The sequence below is a fragment of the Dermatophagoides farinae genome, chromosome 1 (genome assembly GCF_024713945.1).
Source record: "Dermatophagoides farinae isolate YC_2012a chromosome 1, ASM2471394v1, whole genome shotgun sequence".
Taxonomy (NCBI): domain Eukaryota; kingdom Metazoa; phylum Arthropoda; class Arachnida; order Sarcoptiformes; family Pyroglyphidae; genus Dermatophagoides; species Dermatophagoides farinae.
This window is the reverse complement of record NC_134677.1, coordinates 7515064-7533025: the sequence shown is the minus strand read 5'-3', so window position 1 is coordinate 7533025 and position 17962 is coordinate 7515064. Positions and strand designations below refer to the sequence as shown.

Genomic DNA, 17962 nt, shown 5'->3' with positions numbered 1-17962 from the left:
TTTTTTTTTTTTTTGCTCACCCTCTTCTCATTCTCACATCAATCGTATCGGGATATATCGAGTGTCTGCCATTTTCAATACAAGACATACACACTGTGAATATGCGATGTGTCTTGATTCTATTTTCAATCTTTTTATTTGATTGTTATTGTTATTATTTATATTTTTTTTCACTGATATAATTTAATAATTTTTTTCAATTTCAATGTGTTTATTATCTTTGTGTGTGTGTGTGTGTGCGTGTGTGATTCTGCTAACAAAATTTTGACCAAAAAAGCCGACACTTTTCAGCGATAAATTTTTTTTCAATGAAAATTTTATCATTTTAGAATCGCAAAAAGAAAATAAAAATTTTCACTTTTATTCTCGATTCATTTTCGTGCATCCGAATTTTTCCACTCCTTGTTTGTCACATTATTTCATATCGATCATCCAGAAATTTCTTCCCTTATCGTTCTAAAGTGTAACGGGCAATGGATTCAAATAATGGTTGTACGTTAACGAATGGACGTATGGCGATGACAAATAATGTATCAATAATGAATAGCAATAATAATAATAATAATAATAACTCTAATAATAATAACACTAATAATGTCAACAATAATGGCCAAAATTTAAATTCAAATTCAGATCCACGATCTAATCTGCCATATACGATCGCTGGAATTGTACAATTTTTACAATATGAATGGCAAAAATTTGAATTACATCGTCAACAATGGGAGGTAAGTCTAAATGATTGATAATAATGGATTCATTTATATTTATTTTGATTAATTCGATTAAAATGTTCCAAAGGTGGAAAAATCCGAGTTACAAGCTCGTATTGCATTATTACAAGGTGAACGTAAAGGCCAAGAAAATCTAAAAAATGATCTTATTCGACGAATAAAAATGTTGGAATATTGTCTGAAACAAGAACGAGCTAAATATCATAAATTAAAATATGGTACCGATCCACCTGATCATAATAATGATACGACGGATGAATTGAATGATTTAAATTTTGAACTTGATGAAAATGTCAACAATAACAATAATAAAAATGATGGTGATCAGAAAAATTTAAATTGGAAACAAGTAAGCAACACATCATCGATAATTAATCAATTGATGAATATAATGTTTTGTTTTTTTTTTGTTTGTTTGTTTGATTTTAATAGGGTCGTCAATTATTACGTCTTTATCTTCAAGAGATTGGCTATACGGATACAATAATCGATGTTCGTTCAAATCGTGTACGAGCATTATTAGGACTTTCCATTAATGATCAAGTGACCAGTGAACAAGCTGTATCAAAATTAATTGGTTTAGAGAAAAAAAATCAGAATACTGTTGCTAATATAAGCGGTGGAAATAATGATAATGAAACATCATCATCATCACCTGATTATATTGATTATGTTCGTCGAAGAAATAAACACATAAAAAATCAAACAAATACAATGGTCAACGATACTGAATCAAGTGTATTGGCAACATTTGAATTTTTAAATAATCAAAATGATCATGAATCAATGTCTATGCTTGAAAATATTGATGTTGAAGATGAAGATGTTATTGATCAACCATTAAGTGATGGATCAGGAGGAACAATGAATAATGATGAAACTGAAGAAGTACTAAATGAATTTGATATGATACTCAATAATCGTGTGGATAATCAACGTGAAAATCTTTATGATTTAGAAAAGAAAAGATCCGATTGGAACTGTCCTAATGGTAATTGAATTTGTTTTTATAGGAAAATTTGTTTTTAATAGAAATCATTTCGGGATTTTTTTCAGCACGTCGAAATTTCATACTTGGTGAATTAGCATCGCTAACCGAAACGGATAATGTGATTGATAATTGCAATGCATCAACCAATAATAATACCTCGTCGGAAATGCGAAAAACATGGAGTCAAAAATATATTCTCAAGTAAAAACATTATTATAGTTTATTTGGACTTTTATTAATTTCTAATGATGTTGATTGCAGATCACATTATGATTGTATACGTTCACTACGTTTTCATGCAACCGAACCATTATTGATAACAGCATCGGATGATGAGACACTTAAATTATGGAATATCAATAAAACACAGTCAACTAAAAGTATGTTTTCCTAACAGAATATTTCACATTGATTTGTTGATTTATTAATTATGGGTTTCGATTATCATCCATTTGTTTTTTTTTCATAACAGATAAACAGCCAATCAATACGGTAAATGCAATTGATCTGGAACCAATCTATACTTATCGTGGCCATTCATCACGAGTATTATCATTATGTGTGAATGGAAATCAATTTTATTCTGGATCACAGAATGGTGAAATTATATCATGGGCGATACCATCTAATAATATGTATATGGACATATATGATCCATATGATTATAAATTACAATTAAACACTATAGCCAAAGCTCATAATGATGCCATATGGTCATTATCATCGTTGACATCACCTAATTCACAATCGAATATACTTTGTTCATCATCAGCCGATAAAACTGTAAAAATATGGGACACAACACGTTCGATTTGTATGAAAAGCATCGAAAGCGAAGGTGATGATTAAATTTTTCAAATTTAAAATGAAAATCGATTAATTTTTGAAAAATAATTTCTAAATAGATAAAACGCCAACCGATATCGCTGTGATTGGATCGTTAAATACGAATCAAAACGTTAGCTCATCACCATTATTAATTTGTGCTTATAATGATGGTTCAATGGCCATGTATGATATTGAAGCTCATTCCGGTGGTAACTCATCAGCCAGTCCATTGTTGTCTTTTGAAAAGTCAACCGATAATAATACCGGTAGCATCTTTTCAATAGCTGTACATCCAATAATGCCGATTGTGATCACTGCTGATGAAGATCGGTTGATAAAACTCTGGGATATTAATACTGGTTAGTTATCAAATATTTTTTTATTACAATTACAATATTTGTAATGTAAAATTGTTTTCCTTATGATCATCAAAGGCAAATGTATTCATTCAATGGTTGCTCATCTGGATGAGGTTACTTCGGTCGATTGTGATCCTAATGGATGGTATATTTTAAGTGGAAGTAAGTGGCAGAATGATTCTTTTTCAAAAATAATTGTTCAATTTCGTTCCAAAAAAATAGGTCATGATTGTAGTGTTCGTCTATGGAATTTCGATAATAAAAATTGTGTACAGGAAATATCATCACATAGAAAAAAGTTTGATGAAGCAATTTTTGATGTTACATTTCATCCATCGAAGCCTTATTTTGCATCGGCCGGTGCTGATGGTTTGGCTAAAGTATTTGTTTAAAAATTAATCCAAATATGAAAACAATATCTTGAACAAATGCAAAATATCTTTGTCAAAATTGATGGTTATAAATATATCATATTATTCTCTCCCGATTATGAATGAGAGTTTTCAACATTACACACGTTTTTTCTTAAAAAATTAGTTTTAAACACACCAAAAAACAGAAACATATGCAAACATTTTTTAAATTGATTCACAAATCAATTTTTTCAATATCGAAAAAAAATACTTAAATTACAAATTGATTTCTGTTTTCATTACACAAAATCACCCACCACCACGAACACACCCATCGCATTGTCAAATCTGTGTCCTCATTATCCACGCCCGCCCAATATAATCTGTGGTATATATCATAATATTTCAAGTTTTGTTTCACAATTTTCGAAATTTTCATTCATTTTTTTTCATTATCATCATTTTTCTTTCCTTGCGTAAATTATTCGATTAATTGATTGATTTTTTTTTCAAAATGTTTTATTTCAAATTAGGTTTGTAATTTGTATTTGTATCATTTTTATTATTTCAAATTTTGTTTTTTTTTTTTGTCACAAATTACTATTTATTGGCAATTATTTTCTCTTTCTCTCTTTTTTCAACAATTGATAATCATTATGATGGTGATCCATTTCCAAGATGGGTATTTATGTGTGTTGATCAATGTGGTTTTTTTTAATCACCATCATCGAAATAAAGAATAAGAATTTATGTCCATTATTCTTGAATAATAACAATAATAGTTTGATCAGTAAAAATTGATTATCGTTAAATAAATTTTCAAGTTTAGTGTTAATTTTATTCATTTGGAATTTCAATTCAATTTTTTTTTGAGACATAAAAAAATCAGAAATTATAATTTGTAAACAATTTTTTTTTAATGAATCATTGGTTGAACCGTGGGTTTTTGTAGTTTCAATTCTGAATTAAGAACCTTATCCGGATTAACGACAATATCATCCAGATGTTCAATACCGTTAACATCAACTTTACACACCTGAAAAACAGGTTGATTAATCACTAAACGTCGTTGTATTTCAGTGATACATTGTTTCAACATTTCCATTGCATCATCAGCCGTACAATCCGGTTTATAGACACGATCCAGAATGCCCATTGTAAAAAAAGAACCATAACCATGGGCACCAAATGGAACTTCAACAGTGGTTGCAAGATAATCAATAAAAGATAAATGTGGTTTTTTCATCTGTGTATCATAGCCAGCCATCATCAAATTAACATGATAAGGTGTTCGTGATCTAAGATAATTGGCCAAATTACGTTGAACATAAGTGGTCGAAGCCATTGGAGATAGATCATATCCATGACGCATTTTGTACAATTGAATATTTTTACTAATATATTCGGCAAATTGTACGGTATCACCAGGTTCACCATTAACTGCCATAACCAAATTATCATTCAACTGATAGATTTTATTCATATCATTTTTGACCATTATAATGCTAAAAGCATTCACTCGATCGGTGGCAATAATAACACAATCTTTACAACGGATTCCAATGATTGTCTCCATAATTTTCGGATGAAATATATTTCAATGAATTCGAAAATCAAACAATTTTAAATTCAATTGACAGAAAATAAGGACACTGCAAAGCAAATTTACACACTCAAACAATCCAGTGAATCAGCGAAAAATTTTTCAGCTCCAACAATCGATAACGTTGTTTATGAATTAACGATCAAACGTTGCCTCTTTCATCTCTGTCTCGACGATCACCTTCATTTGTGTTTCTCATTGGTATTTTTCACAGTTTCTATCTCGTTCTGTGTGTTTATTATTTTTGATCACACGAAAAAATACCGAAAATAATCCGTCAAGATGTCCATGTTGAGAACGACTTTGAATTCAATTGCTCGAGTACCAGAATCCAAACATTTCATTCAATCATCGCGAACATTTTGGTTTGGACGAGATAAGGTTCGTTTTCCAAAAGATGATGATCATGCTACTGGTGAAGAACGTTTAGTTCGTATGGCCATTGCTAGAGGCAACAAAGATCCATTCGATCTTCAAGAACAAGTTCGTGGACCAGGAACTAAAGGTAGAGATTCAAATTTGAAAAATTATTTAAACTAACATTATTTCATCAAATAGATAATCCAAACATAGTAAAAACATTTTCCGGTACACGAATGGTTGGCTGTAAATGTGAAGAAGATTCTTCTGCAATCAAATATATGTGGCTACATTTAAATGAACCAAAACGATGTGAATGTGGATTCTGGTTCAAAGCGGTACCAGCTGAGAAATTTTGGGAGCAAAAATGAAAAAAAATGTTTTTATTGCTAACACAAACAAGTGAAGTAGCCTCGAACTATTTGTAAACCGAAAAAAAATCTATAACTTTTAGTCTATAAATGATTATGATGATGATGATCGTTTATTATAATGATAATAATAAATGAATAAACAAAAACAAAGATGTGAATTTGTGATTCATTTTTATTCAGTGGTTCATGTGACTACAACTTTTATACAATTCATTTAATGCAATTTAAATTACAGACAAAATTCGGGAGAAAAAAATCCCTTCGGATTGACATCCAATTCCACACCAATTTTCGAAATATTTAGGCGACATAATTATAAATGTTTGATGAATGTCGATCTCGATTTAGATAATCACGTTCAATTAGACTTTCGATTCGTTTTTTCATTTCAGAAGGCTAATATTTATCAAGAAAAAAACGTTAATTTAACAAATTAGTTTTTAAAATTAAAAAACAAAAAAAAACATTCTGTTTACCGTAGCTGGAAATTTAATCTGATTATATATCTCCGATATGAGTAAATTATGTGGTAATTTTTTTCTGGTTTTCATTATTCGCACCACAGCAGCATCAATTTGATATTGTCGATCTTGAAATACACGTTCCTGTGTGGTTTCATTTTCTTCTTGCTATAGATATAGAGAATTATATTTTTAAAAATTCAACAGAATAATTATTAAAATTGTGAGTAAAAGAATTTTACTTGAAAAAAATTTACCGTTTCTTTTAGCTGAATTTGATTAATCTTGATCCTGAATAGTTTATTTATAAATTCATTATTGAAAACAAATCTATCATTATCAACAATGTCACGTCCTTTGGGAATTTTAGTAATCACTCGTGCTTTACCACAAGCTAATGATTGTAATGTACGACGTAATTCACTATCTTCAATCATAGTCTTATTTCGAATATGTTCTAGACTGAGTTCTTCATCGGTATCATTGAACAATAGCAAAACTATTGCCTGAAAAAATGATACTTGAAGTTCTTTGGCACCCTATAATAAAAACCGATAAATATACGAAATACGACCGAAATTCGACCACTAACCTTTGCAAAATAAGCTTTCAATACACAATGTCCAAGATTACGTTGCCATTGTAGTTTACGGCCCATATGTTTGGATAGATAAAATTTGGTAAATGTTTCTTCATATTTCAATAATTCAGGTGGCATAAGTATGTCCATTGGTTGATACGTTGGCCAATAGCCAGTGGTTAATATATAAACAGTCATATCGATCGAAGCATCGGGCATAGCATTATGAATGTATTGTTTAAAACTGGGTATCAATTCACGCGATAGTTCCATATCTTTGAACATTCCTTCCAGTTTTGATGTGAAAGCACTGCCACATTCTTGTTTTAATTTCAAAAGCATCGATTTTTCTGCATCAACCGATGCTGATTTTCCAATCAATAAACGTTTGGCTAAATCTTTTTTATAGAATGCTTCGAAAATATCTTTACCATGTATGAAACGAAATAATACCATCACTTTATCCAATAATCTTTCCAATTCTTCATCGCCACATTCTTTATTACCGGCACGAAGTTTTAAATCAACAAATTTGGCAATCAATTCGGCCGGTTTATTCGCCCGTTGATTGATGAAACATTCGAATGCTTCTTTGACTGAATTGATGAATTTTGGACTATTCAAATAACATTTACAGACAATTTCATCGATACGATCTTTGAAATCTAATAAATCTTGAACCATAGTTTTATCACGTTCCGGTGAAGCACTCACAATTGCTCTACCTTTTGTCTTGATATACTGATTGAATTGATTACATAATTTATTCGAACCATCCGGAACACGTGAACTTAGATTATATGCTAAACGTAGATAATCAAGTTGATGTTCATCGATTAATTGTTCGAAATTCATATTGAATAATTTATCCAGATGATTTTGAATCAATTCTTTTTCAACAATCGGTATCAATTTTTTCGATGTTGAATGATCCAGATATGACATTAAACGTTCATTTTCTTCATTCAATCGTTTTTCAATATAGGAAAGATATTCACTGATTCCCATTGTTGATATATTTCTTTCCGATTCAACAAGATAAAGTTGTTGCGTTTCTTTAAGAAATTTCGTTTCAAATAAATCAATATAGATTGATAAATCGATCAACATTCGTAGAATATTTTTGATGAGAATACAATCAATTTTTTCGCCATTTCTTTCACGGGTTATTAATTCCAATAGAAAATCTTGTAATTTCATTTTGACTACATTATTATTTGTCATGTTTTCACGAAAAATTTCCAGGCCCATATCCCTTTAAAAATGAAATTTCAATATGAAAAAAAAAATTAATTTTTTAGTAATGTAAAATTTACCATATCGATGAAATTTGTGCATTCTGAAGCACATATGTTCGATCCAAATAGAGAAATATACACCGGATCATTATCTGAAAAAAATATAACCAAAATATATCCATTACTAATGATCGAAAATTAATATTTGCATTCATTTCATACCATTTGGTCGCAATAAGAATTCCAACATTTTTCAAGCATCTTAAGAAATGCCACATTCTCATTGATTGGTTCGACGTATTGAAAAACACTATTCTTTACATATGTTTCAATCAATGAACGTAATCGTTGATAAATGATTGATGACATTTTATGTGAACATAAATTCTGCACCTCTTGATATAATTCTTCATTGGAAATGTTAACCGATTTTGACATTTGTATGGCTACGATTGCCTTTTCTAGATTGGCCCATGTTTGTTGAAGATAATCATCAGGTAATTTTGGACTTTCTATAAAATTCATGGCACAAAAAAAACGAATGTCATCAAACAAAATTCATCATAATAAACAATAACAAAAGAATTACCAAAATTTTTAATAATCAATTTTTTGGCCACATTATTTCGTTGAATTTGTGTCGAACGTTCGATACCTTTTTTATTCTCAACAAATTTAATCTTATCACCATCATGCACATTTGATCGTCGTTCATCATGTTTAATAATGTTTTCTTTTTCCATCAATACATCTGAAACCATTGATGTATCATTCATTGTTTTTGAATTATTATTATTATTATTAATGATAATTGTTTTATTATTATCTGCAGAATCGTTTTCTTCACTACAAAATTCAAGCTTTCTTTTCATTATAAGAATTTATTTTTATTAGTTTATATCAATGTGTGTTCAAGACTCTCACATAAATATATACACACACACACACAGTTACACGAAACACCATTGAAATGAATGAAAGGAATCTATTTTCAGCCATCATCATATAATAGAAACCCAAACACGCATGAACAACACTCATCATTATTATAAAAGAATTAATGGTAACAAGAAAAAAGAAAATTTGCTAAAAAACTGCGCCATCTAGTATTGAAAAAAATTTGACCGGCATCTTTCTCAAATGCATTATGAATTGATTCGATGACAACAATTGTTATTGTTAATTAAACAATCAAGCAGAAAAAACATTTTAAACAAACAAAAATAAATAAATTTTAATTGCTGACTAAAATTTTAAATAAAACATTCATTTCATTTTTTTGATGAAAGTTTTGGAGTCTTTTGACTTTTATCCGGAATATTTTTCTCCAATTCTTTCATTGCTTCCTGGATGTTCTTCTGTGCGTTATCGGTCTTTTGTTTCACCACATCGGCTTGATTTTTGATCGTATCGGCCGTTTTTTTTAACGCCTCATCAATAGAATCTCTTTTTGATAATAGTAATAGCCGATTGCTCCAAATACGGCTGCGGTAACGGCTGCCATAATCGTATATTTGCGTTTGTCCATTTAATAATACTATTCAAAAATTAATTTCAAAAAAAACAAGCAAAAAATTCACTAAACTTTATCAAACAAAACTAAAAATTGAAATTCACCATTCCCAGTTGCCTGGCTTTTAAGCAATTTTATTTTAATTTGATTATTTTGAAAATGAATCAATTCCTTTAAACAATATCTACAAGACCAGATTCATTTATACAATTAATGAATAGAAAAAAAAATTATTGATTCGATTGATTTGAAACCATAATCCAATATTGTTCAAGTCTTTGTAGAAATTTACGCCAAATCGCAATACGTAATGATGGTTCAATAATATGAACATTTGCTTTTGAACCATCTTCATAGGCAATTATCAATAGAATTTCTTTTGCAATCTTGGTATTTTGATTTTTCGATTTCAAATCATCATTGAATTGTAGACAGGAATAATAGGCAACAACTTGTAAAGGATTATCATATGTATGTGCAATTGTTGGTCGTAATTTTTCCGATGTCTTCCATTCAATCACAGCTGGTATTTCATGAAATTCAGCAATTGTATCGAGAATTCCACGAAATTTTAATATCGGATGATATACGACCATTTCAGATGCATACAATCGATTGATGTTTGGTAAAACATTTTCAATACTTTTCCACATATTTTCTTGTGTTTTGGTCGAGATTTTTAAACCAGACGTATCATTCGTTTCTAAATAGGTTCGAATATTATTATGTAACCATCGTCCACGCAGTAATAGTTCTTTGCGATATCTTTCGAATCCTTCCATACCAAATTGCCTGATGAAATGGAAAAAATTAGTTTTCATTCATCATTAAAAAAAAATTCAATTTAAACTCACTTGATTTTTTCAGTTTCCCATTTTTTCAACGCCGCCAATGATTCCGGTGATAATGTTTGATTCAATATCGCAGTAACGCTCGGATAATAATTTGGATTATCATCCAAATGTTCCTGATGGCAGCGATTATGGGCATTTTTAATATCGACAAATTCGGATAGATTAAATGTTGGGGATTTTTTCAATGGAAAATTGATGAGCGAGACATTTTCAAATTTTTTCGATATATTTAATGCAATATTAGCTCTTAAAGTGGAAAAATGTTTCGATTCAATTCGGTTAATATTCAAATAACGATACCAATTTCGAAAAAACATTTTTTCAAACCTAAAAAAATATCACAACAAATGTTACATTGTTTATTGATGGTTCATTAAATTCACGTGGGTTCGCCGAGATTCTTCAAAATAATTGAATTTAACAATTTATTATTCAAATTTTTGGATCAGAATTTCAAAAAAAACAAATAATGACTACATTTAAACCGACTACAGTATCAACATTACCTGCCATTATTGAACCATTATCAGAATCGGCAAAATTTTGGAAAAATAATGTAAATCCAGCAACAGTTTATCGTGAGCTTAATGCAATCAATTGGATCGATATAAATGGACATAATCAGATTCTTACTACTTCGGCAACAAAAGTATCACTCTATGATCCAGAATCATCGGAAAAGAAACGTACATTTCAATCTCCAAATCATACATTACTTTATGGTGGTAACTTTCGCCGTGAAAATCAAAAAATTTTTGCCACAGGTGCCGCCGATGGTATCGTTCGAATTTGGGAATGTAAAAAATCGAAACCATTGCGTCTGCTGGGTAATAATGATAATGCCCAATCCTTGAAACATTCGGCACCTGTTCATCGAGTCAATTTCAATGGCTTAAATCAGCTTTTCTCCTGTGGTGATGATAAACAGATTAAATTATGGGATTTTATCGAGGAAAAAATCCTGTATAATTTTAATAGTGATAGTTCATCTGCTCATGACGATTATATTCGTGCATCATGTTTAATTGAAAGTGCATCACTTTTCGTATCTGGATCATATGATCATACGGTAAAAATATGGGACAGTAGATCACCACAAACCTCATGCTATCAATATGGCCATAAACATGCAATCGAATCGGTTACAAATCGAGATTTATTGGTCATATCGGCCAGTGATACAACCATACAAGTCTTTGATGTTGTTGCCGGTAAAACATTGCGAACATTGGATAATGTACATCATAAAACAATAACTTGTGTACATAATTATGGTACCTATCTGCTAACGGCATCCATCGACGGACATTTAAAGATTTTCGATTTTAATTTCAATGTTATCGCATCGTTCAGCTATACACCATCACAATTATTATCATGCCATTATAATGGATCATATTTGGCCGTTGGAACTAATAATGGAATTTTATCGATTAATAAAATTTCACCACAACCTAAAACAACGAAAGGACGCTCAGCTCAACATGGTGGTGATAAAATTCGAAAACAAGATGATGCTGACGATGATGAAGAAATGGCCAACGAATTTTTATTCAGCAATATTCCAAAAAGAAAGACAGTAAAATTGGATAAGAAAAATATGTTTATCGTTCCGAATGTCGCAAGCAACAATATCATCAATCGACCAAGACAAGAAAAACAAGAAGAATTATTAAGAAAATTCCAATATACAGCTGCGTTGAATAGAGTGATGAGAAAATTTGCCAATAATGATCCTGAAAAAGTGGTAAATTTTATGCAAGAATTAATTCGACGAAATGGTCTACAATCCGCATTGGCCGGAAGAAATGTTACCGATTTAAAACGGATAATTAAATTCATAATTACACATCTGTCAGATATTCGTTTCTCACGAATATTATTAGATGTTTCATTAATATTGGTCAATATTTATACGAGCGATATAAGACATGTAACAAAAGTAAGGATATTGTTTAAAGAACTTAACCAACGTGTTGATGATGAGATTGATAATCTACAGAAAATGTCTGAAATATCTGGACAATTACAATTTTTAATTAATTCACAAATAAAATGATGATGGTTATTTATATATAAACAAAAAAAAAATATATAATTTTCAAACTAAAATAAAATATTCAAATTTTTCTTTTCAATGATTATGATTCAATATAGCGATATGATAACCTTGTCAACGAAAAGGACTTTTTTTTCTATAGCTTTGAATGCTCATATATTGGTCTATATCATATCGTTACAGCCAATCATCAACCACAATAATTTTATTTTACTGATGAATACTGAATGATTGTCATATCATTACGTCGAATTGGCCGATTCAGTAACATCCTGATTGATCGAAAATTATTTTCATTCCATTCAAATATTATTATTGACAACAACAAAATGGTTGAAGAAGCAAAAAAATTGGCCGCATTTGCAGCTATTGATGATCATTTGAAGGTTTTTCATTTTTGAAAAGAATCCTTGGACAATGAAAATAACAATGGTTATAATTATTCTTTTTTTTTTGCTCTTGAATATTTATTTCTTTAGAATAATATGGCCATTGGTGTTGGCAGTGGATCAACCATTGTTTATGCCGTTGAACGTTTAGCTGAAAAAATCAAAAATGATGGCTTAATTGTGACCTGTGTTCCAACATCATTCCAGGTAATAATAATCATGAAGTAATTATCTGTTTTTGCATTCATTCATTCATTTTTTTTGACTAAATAATTAGGCACGACAATTAATCACCAAACATGGTTTGATAATGAGTGATCTTGAACGTAATCCACAATTGGATGTTGCATTCGATGGTGCCGATGAAGTGGATGAAAAATTAAATCTTATTAAAGGTGGAGGTGGATGTCTGACACAGGAGAAAATCGTTGCATCCGCAGCGAAAAAATTAATTATTGTAGCTGATTTTAATAAACGGGCAATTGTATTAGGCGAACGATGGAAAAAAGGTTTACCGATCGAGGTCATTCCAATGAGTTATATGTTGGTTAAACAAAAAATTGAATCAATGTTTGGTGGTCAAGCTACTTTACGAATGGCACAGGCTAAAGCTGGCCCATTGGTTACGGATAATTCGAATTTCATTTTGGATTGGAAATTTCCAACAATTCCAGCTGAAGAATGGCCGCGAATAAATACGGAACTTAATAACATAGCTGGAGTTGTTGAAACAGGACTTTTTATCGGAATGGCATCACAAGTATATTTCGGTAATCAAGATGGAACTATAACGGTTGTTTAATTTGGATGTTTTTTAAAAAAAAAAAACAATAACCATTTTTTAAAGAAAACAAATTAAAGAATTGTCTTATTTTTTCAATTATAAAACAACGAAATTTACAATGAATTTAAACAAATAATATATATGGAGGATTTCTATTTTGATTCATTTCTAGCCGCTAACCATAAACCGATCATAATCGAACCGATTCCGATGGCCTGTGCAATGACACGACCTCTCATCATTAATTGTTGTTGACGAGAATCACCACGATTTAATGCACGTAAACCGTATGTTAAAAAACCGCAAGCACCGAGAAAACCTAATTGGATGTAATTAAAATTGATAAATTTGTTTTTAAAGAATAAAATTTTGCCACAAACCAAGTGGTGCGATAGGATTTTCCAATGTTCGGCGTTTAGCTTTTTGGAAAAATGTTTCCGTTTTACTATAATCATCGATGGTTTTCTGCAATTCAATCCATTCCAATGCACTCATTTCATCATCATTCGCTGTGGATTTTTTTTGTTCCATATTTTTTTTACTTGCTTGAATTTTAGGATTGCTAAATTCCAGATAGAAGCATCGTTGATTTTATTTAACAAGTTTTGATTCAAATCACTGTTTTCAAAAAACTTTGGCGAAAACATATGATTTGAACAGATTATATGAACGGTTCCTTGTGAAAAAAAAATTTGAAATTTGAACCATGTATCAAAATTTGATTCTATTTGTCGATCGCAATCGACAAACAAATCGAGAACAAATTGATTTTGTCCGATTATCAGGTTCGAAATAATAAAAAAAAATAATAATGTTTGTTTGTTTTAATCAAATGATCAAAAACGAAAATATCTGCTATCCAGAAAAAAAACCAAATCAAATGTTCAATTTTTTCGATGATATAATTATTTTATATCGATTGATAAGCGAAAAAAAAGAAAAACAATTAAATTGTTTGTTTTTTTCTTGTTCACATTTCATTCACACCAACAGTAAAATGAAAATATTTTGATTTGATTAAATTTTTGTCGATTATTTTCTCATCTTGTATCTTCGAAAAAAACCAACTTGTAATGCAAATCAAAATTCATTACGAAAAAAAAGAAGAAAAAGAAAAAAAATCTGGTGAGAGAATCATCAATTTATGCTATATTGTATATTGGTGGTGATAATTTTTTGCTTGAACAAGTTTTTTTTTTCATATCGACAAACGAAAAGAACGAATTTTCAATTAATCTGATTTGATTATATACAAATTATTGATTGTGAAATAACAACCACAACGACAACGACAATGGACTTTGTATGCAATCCAAGAGGTTGTTTCTTTTTTTTCTTTCTTCAAAGATATTATTTCTCTCTATAATGTGTGTGTGTGTGTATGTGATCAAAGACCGCAATTTCCAAACAAGAAAAAAAAACGATCACGATGAAACACACACACACACTGAATGAAATATTCAAAATTCGTCATTTGAATTATATTTCAGGGGTAAATTGAATTATTTCGCGTCACAAACCCAATGATTATGTATCTCATCATACACACACACACACACATACACAGACAAATTTACCGACATGATGAACCATCCACAGAAAAAAAAATCGAATGATCACACGCACACATGGATCATGTTCATGTTATTTTTTTTTTGTTCTTTTCCACCACATCGATGATTCCATGGTCCGAAAAGTTGTTGTTGTAATATAATAAAGTTATTATTACAACAACCTTATTATTATTATATTTAGAAAAAAGGTTTCGTTTCGACTAGATCAGATTCAAAGTTCAAATCGTTTTTTTTCCTATTTTGTTCATTTCCATTCGATTGTCGATTGTTGTTGTTGTTGTTGTTGTCATTGTTACGATGGAAGAAACACATTATTTCACATCGAGAATCGAGAGAATTTTTTTTTTTTTTTTGGTTGAAGATTAAATTGAATTTTTAATTCAATTCAGATATTTTAACTGAATTTTTTTTTTCTGATGGTTGCCCATTGCCATGAAAATTGAATTCATTTAAATGTTGAACGAAGAAATTATTCTGAGAATGAATAAAAAAAAAAAAAAATAAAAGACATACCGACCGGCTTTTCTTCAATTGTGGCTGTGAATTCTTTCGATTTAATAGTCAAACGATTCAATATCGTGATGGTGATGATGATGATGATAATGATTGTGGTTATGTGGTTATTATAATGGTGATAATGGAATGGATCCATATCACATCAACAAAAAAAAATGACAATGGATGAAAATCATCATCATCATCATGGAAGGCCACCGTCATTGGGCATGATGATAATCGTTATTATGATGATGCCAACGATGATCTACATTTAGTTATTGGATTCGGCTTTTTTTTATTCAAATAGATAATGTAGAAATAGAGAGAGGGGTGTGTGAGAAGAGAACCACCATTTGGTTATTTGGTTGAAATAGAAATTTTATTATTATTATCATTATGACTTTATTATGAACACACACATACTCTATAATAATCTAGATTTCGCGCTTTTTAATTTTCCTCTACATAACCGATATTTTCTTTTTTTTTCTCTCTCTCTTTTTTTTTACTTTTGGTTAATAATTTTCAATGACGGCGGCATCCAAAACACACACACACACACACACAAAGAGAGAGAGAAAAAAAACTATCCACCCACAATATATATGGGACTATTAAATTATCGATCATACAATAGACAAAGGTGGTAATGGTGGTCATCCGGATCGATCGATCGATGATGATGATGATGATGAAACGAAACCGCCATCAAATTTTAGTGTTGGCTACTGTTTATTTGGGTGGATCACGGTATCATTGTCCCATATAAGTAAATAAAAATATAACAGAAGCGACAAAAAAAAATCAAATTTAATCAAATCACGAAACATACAAAATTGACACTTTGACTCATGAGAGAGAGAGAAAAAAAAACCCAAAACATCTTAATAACAATCAGCATAGAGAAAAAAAACCTTGGAAATTTAGAACCATAGAATTAGAGAAAAAAAATTGAACCAAAATTATTCGGTTCATGGACCATCAGAATTATATACGACGTGTGTATGTAAGTGTGTGTGTTTTTTTTCTCCGTAATCAAAACATCGTCTACACACAAACTAAAAATCATTTTTTTTCTTACTTTCTTATAATAATTGAATTATCATCGAAAATGATAATAATTCGGTTGGTCAATCGACCGATTCTGTGATGATGATGATGATGATATAGGTGTTTTTTAAATTATAAATTGAATTCATCGTCGTTGTTTTTTTTTTAATAAACACAACTGATATTTGTCATTTTTTTGACCAACACTTTTTTCCTATCTCAATATGATTGTTTCACATAATAATAATAATAATAATCGTGATGATGATAATAAAGATATCAATTTTCGAGAGAGAGAGAAAGAAAAAAATGAAAATAATTATTGTTAGTAATAATAATTTTTTTCTTTTTGGGCCAGTCAGCCTATCCATTCAGCCATCCTATCCGATCCAATTTGATTGCTTTAGCTAAATGCAAAAAGAGAGAAAGAGAGACCAACAACAACAACAAAACAACAAACTTTTTTCATATTACACACACACACACACACACACACATTAATATACAACAAAACGAAACAAAAATAATTATTATGTGATTGTATAATCATTATTATAACGAAAAAAATAAAAAATTTGAATACCACCACCCAATCCCATCATCATAATCATAATATTTTTTCATTTTTTTTTTTTTGCTTGGGATGAAACCATATATACACAGAGTGTGTTGTGAGTTGCAATTATAAATCATCAAATTTTGTAAAGATATTCTATCCACATAGACACAAGCTGAATCCATGATACATGATAATAATTCATCCTTTTCTAGCTAATTAGATGGTCTATGCACAATTACAATTGAATGAGATACATGTGAATGAATGAATGAATGAATGAGAAAATTAGTTTCTGATCCAAGAAAAAAACAAAAAACAATCAGCCACAGCAAAAACAGCAAAATGTCACCAAACCAATTGACAATTGTGTTTTATAGTGGTCATTTTCATTTCATTTCATTTTTTGTTTTTGTTTTTGTTTTCAATTTGATTCATAATTGAGAAATTGTCTTCAATGTGTGTGTGTATCTATGATTGAAAATGAATGAATAAATGAATCAATTGAATGAAAATCATAATTTACCAGGTCATCAAATCAGCAATGAAATTGTGCGTTGTCAAGTGTTTTCTATTAAATTGAGTTGTTCGGCTGAGTAATTTTTATTCTATAACAAAATATATGAGTGACAACAACAACAACAACAACAAAAAAACAATTCTCTTTTTTCAGTTGTTTCCGCCCACATCTGAAACACAACTTGGAGAGAGAGAGAATATAATCAATTTAATTTTTCTTTTTTCGAGAATTCACATACATGATGATTTACAAACAATTTTTCTATAGCTGCATTGATGATATCA

General features: G+C 29.9%; 8 protein-coding genes across 9 annotated transcripts; 4 read left to right on the top strand and 4 right to left on the bottom strand.

The window, feature by feature from the left end:
* Positions 1-63: 63 nt before the first annotated feature.
* Positions 64-4020, top strand: Cka (Connector of kinase to AP-1). Of its 2 annotated transcripts, XR_012832319.1 has the most exons (10): positions 64-728; positions 802-1083; positions 1167-1725; positions 1791-1926; positions 1987-2105; positions 2198-2563; positions 2631-2912; positions 2988-3074; positions 3135-3798; positions 3944-4020. XR_012832319.1 is itself a non-coding variant. In XM_047056098.2 (9 exons), exons 1-9 carry the CDS (start codon positions 474-476, stop codon positions 3302-3304), a joined length of 2256 nt encoding a protein of 751 aa, XP_046912054.2. In that variant the 5' UTR covers positions 64-473; the 3' UTR covers positions 3305-4020. The 2 variants fall into 2 exon arrangements, 1 of the variants encoding a protein (XP_046912054.2); XM_047056098.2 differs by having other exon boundaries at positions 3135-4020.
* Positions 4021-4077: 57 nt separating this feature from the next.
* On the bottom strand, positions 4078-4841 carry LOC124492809 (proteasome subunit beta type-2). The gene has a single exon (XM_047055804.2). It carries the CDS (start codon positions 4839-4841, stop codon positions 4182-4184), a length of 660 nt encoding a protein of 219 aa, XP_046911760.1. The 3' UTR covers positions 4078-4181.
* Positions 4842-5010: 169 nt separating this feature from the next.
* LOC124492810 (cytochrome c oxidase subunit 5B, mitochondrial) lies at positions 5011-5760 on the top strand. Its single transcript, XM_047055805.2, has 2 exons — positions 5011-5373; positions 5427-5760. Exons 1-2 carry the CDS (start codon positions 5151-5153, stop codon positions 5597-5599), a joined length of 396 nt encoding a protein of 131 aa, XP_046911761.1. The 5' UTR covers positions 5011-5150; the 3' UTR covers positions 5600-5760.
* LOC124492805 (cullin-4A) lies at positions 5757-8857 on the bottom strand. Its single transcript, XM_047055799.2, has 7 exons — positions 8471-8857; positions 8104-8393; positions 7960-8033; positions 6656-7898; positions 6321-6602; positions 6079-6231; positions 5757-5998 (listed from the first exon to the last, which is right to left on the bottom strand). The coding sequence occupies exons 1-7, from the start codon at positions 8751-8753 to the stop codon at positions 5903-5905; spliced, it is 2421 nt and encodes an 806-aa protein (XP_046911755.2). The 5' UTR covers positions 8754-8857; the 3' UTR covers positions 5757-5902.
* A 636-nt stretch (positions 8858-9493) lies between these two features.
* Positions 9494-11550, bottom strand: LOC124492807 (mitochondrial genome maintenance exonuclease 1). Its single transcript, XM_047055801.2, has 2 exons — positions 10249-11550; positions 9494-10186 (listed from the first exon to the last, which is right to left on the bottom strand). The coding sequence occupies exons 1-2, from the start codon at positions 10563-10565 to the stop codon at positions 9625-9627; spliced, it is 879 nt and encodes a 292-aa protein (XP_046911757.2). The 5' UTR covers positions 10566-11550; the 3' UTR covers positions 9494-9624.
* On the top strand, positions 10618-12373 carry LOC124492806 (U3 small nucleolar RNA-associated protein 15 homolog). The gene has a single exon (XM_047055800.2). The coding sequence runs from the start codon at positions 10718-10720 to the stop codon at positions 12305-12307; it is 1590 nt and encodes a 529-aa protein (XP_046911756.2). The 5' UTR covers positions 10618-10717; the 3' UTR covers positions 12308-12373.
* A 252-nt stretch (positions 12374-12625) lies between these two features.
* On the top strand, positions 12626-13584 carry Rpi (Ribose-5-phosphate isomerase). The gene is made up of 3 exons (XM_047055803.2): positions 12626-12693; positions 12787-12903; positions 12974-13584. Exons 1-3 carry the CDS (start codon positions 12637-12639, stop codon positions 13496-13498), a joined length of 699 nt encoding a protein of 232 aa, XP_046911759.2. The 5' UTR covers positions 12626-12636; the 3' UTR covers positions 13499-13584.
* LOC124492811 (HIG1 domain family member 2A, mitochondrial) lies at positions 13477-14165 on the bottom strand. Its single transcript, XM_047055806.2, has 2 exons — positions 13861-14165; positions 13477-13799 (listed from the first exon to the last, which is right to left on the bottom strand). The coding sequence occupies exons 1-2, from the start codon at positions 14009-14011 to the stop codon at positions 13633-13635; spliced, it is 318 nt and encodes a 105-aa protein (XP_046911762.2). The 5' UTR covers positions 14012-14165; the 3' UTR covers positions 13477-13632.
* Between the last annotated feature and the right edge of the window lie 3797 nt (positions 14166-17962).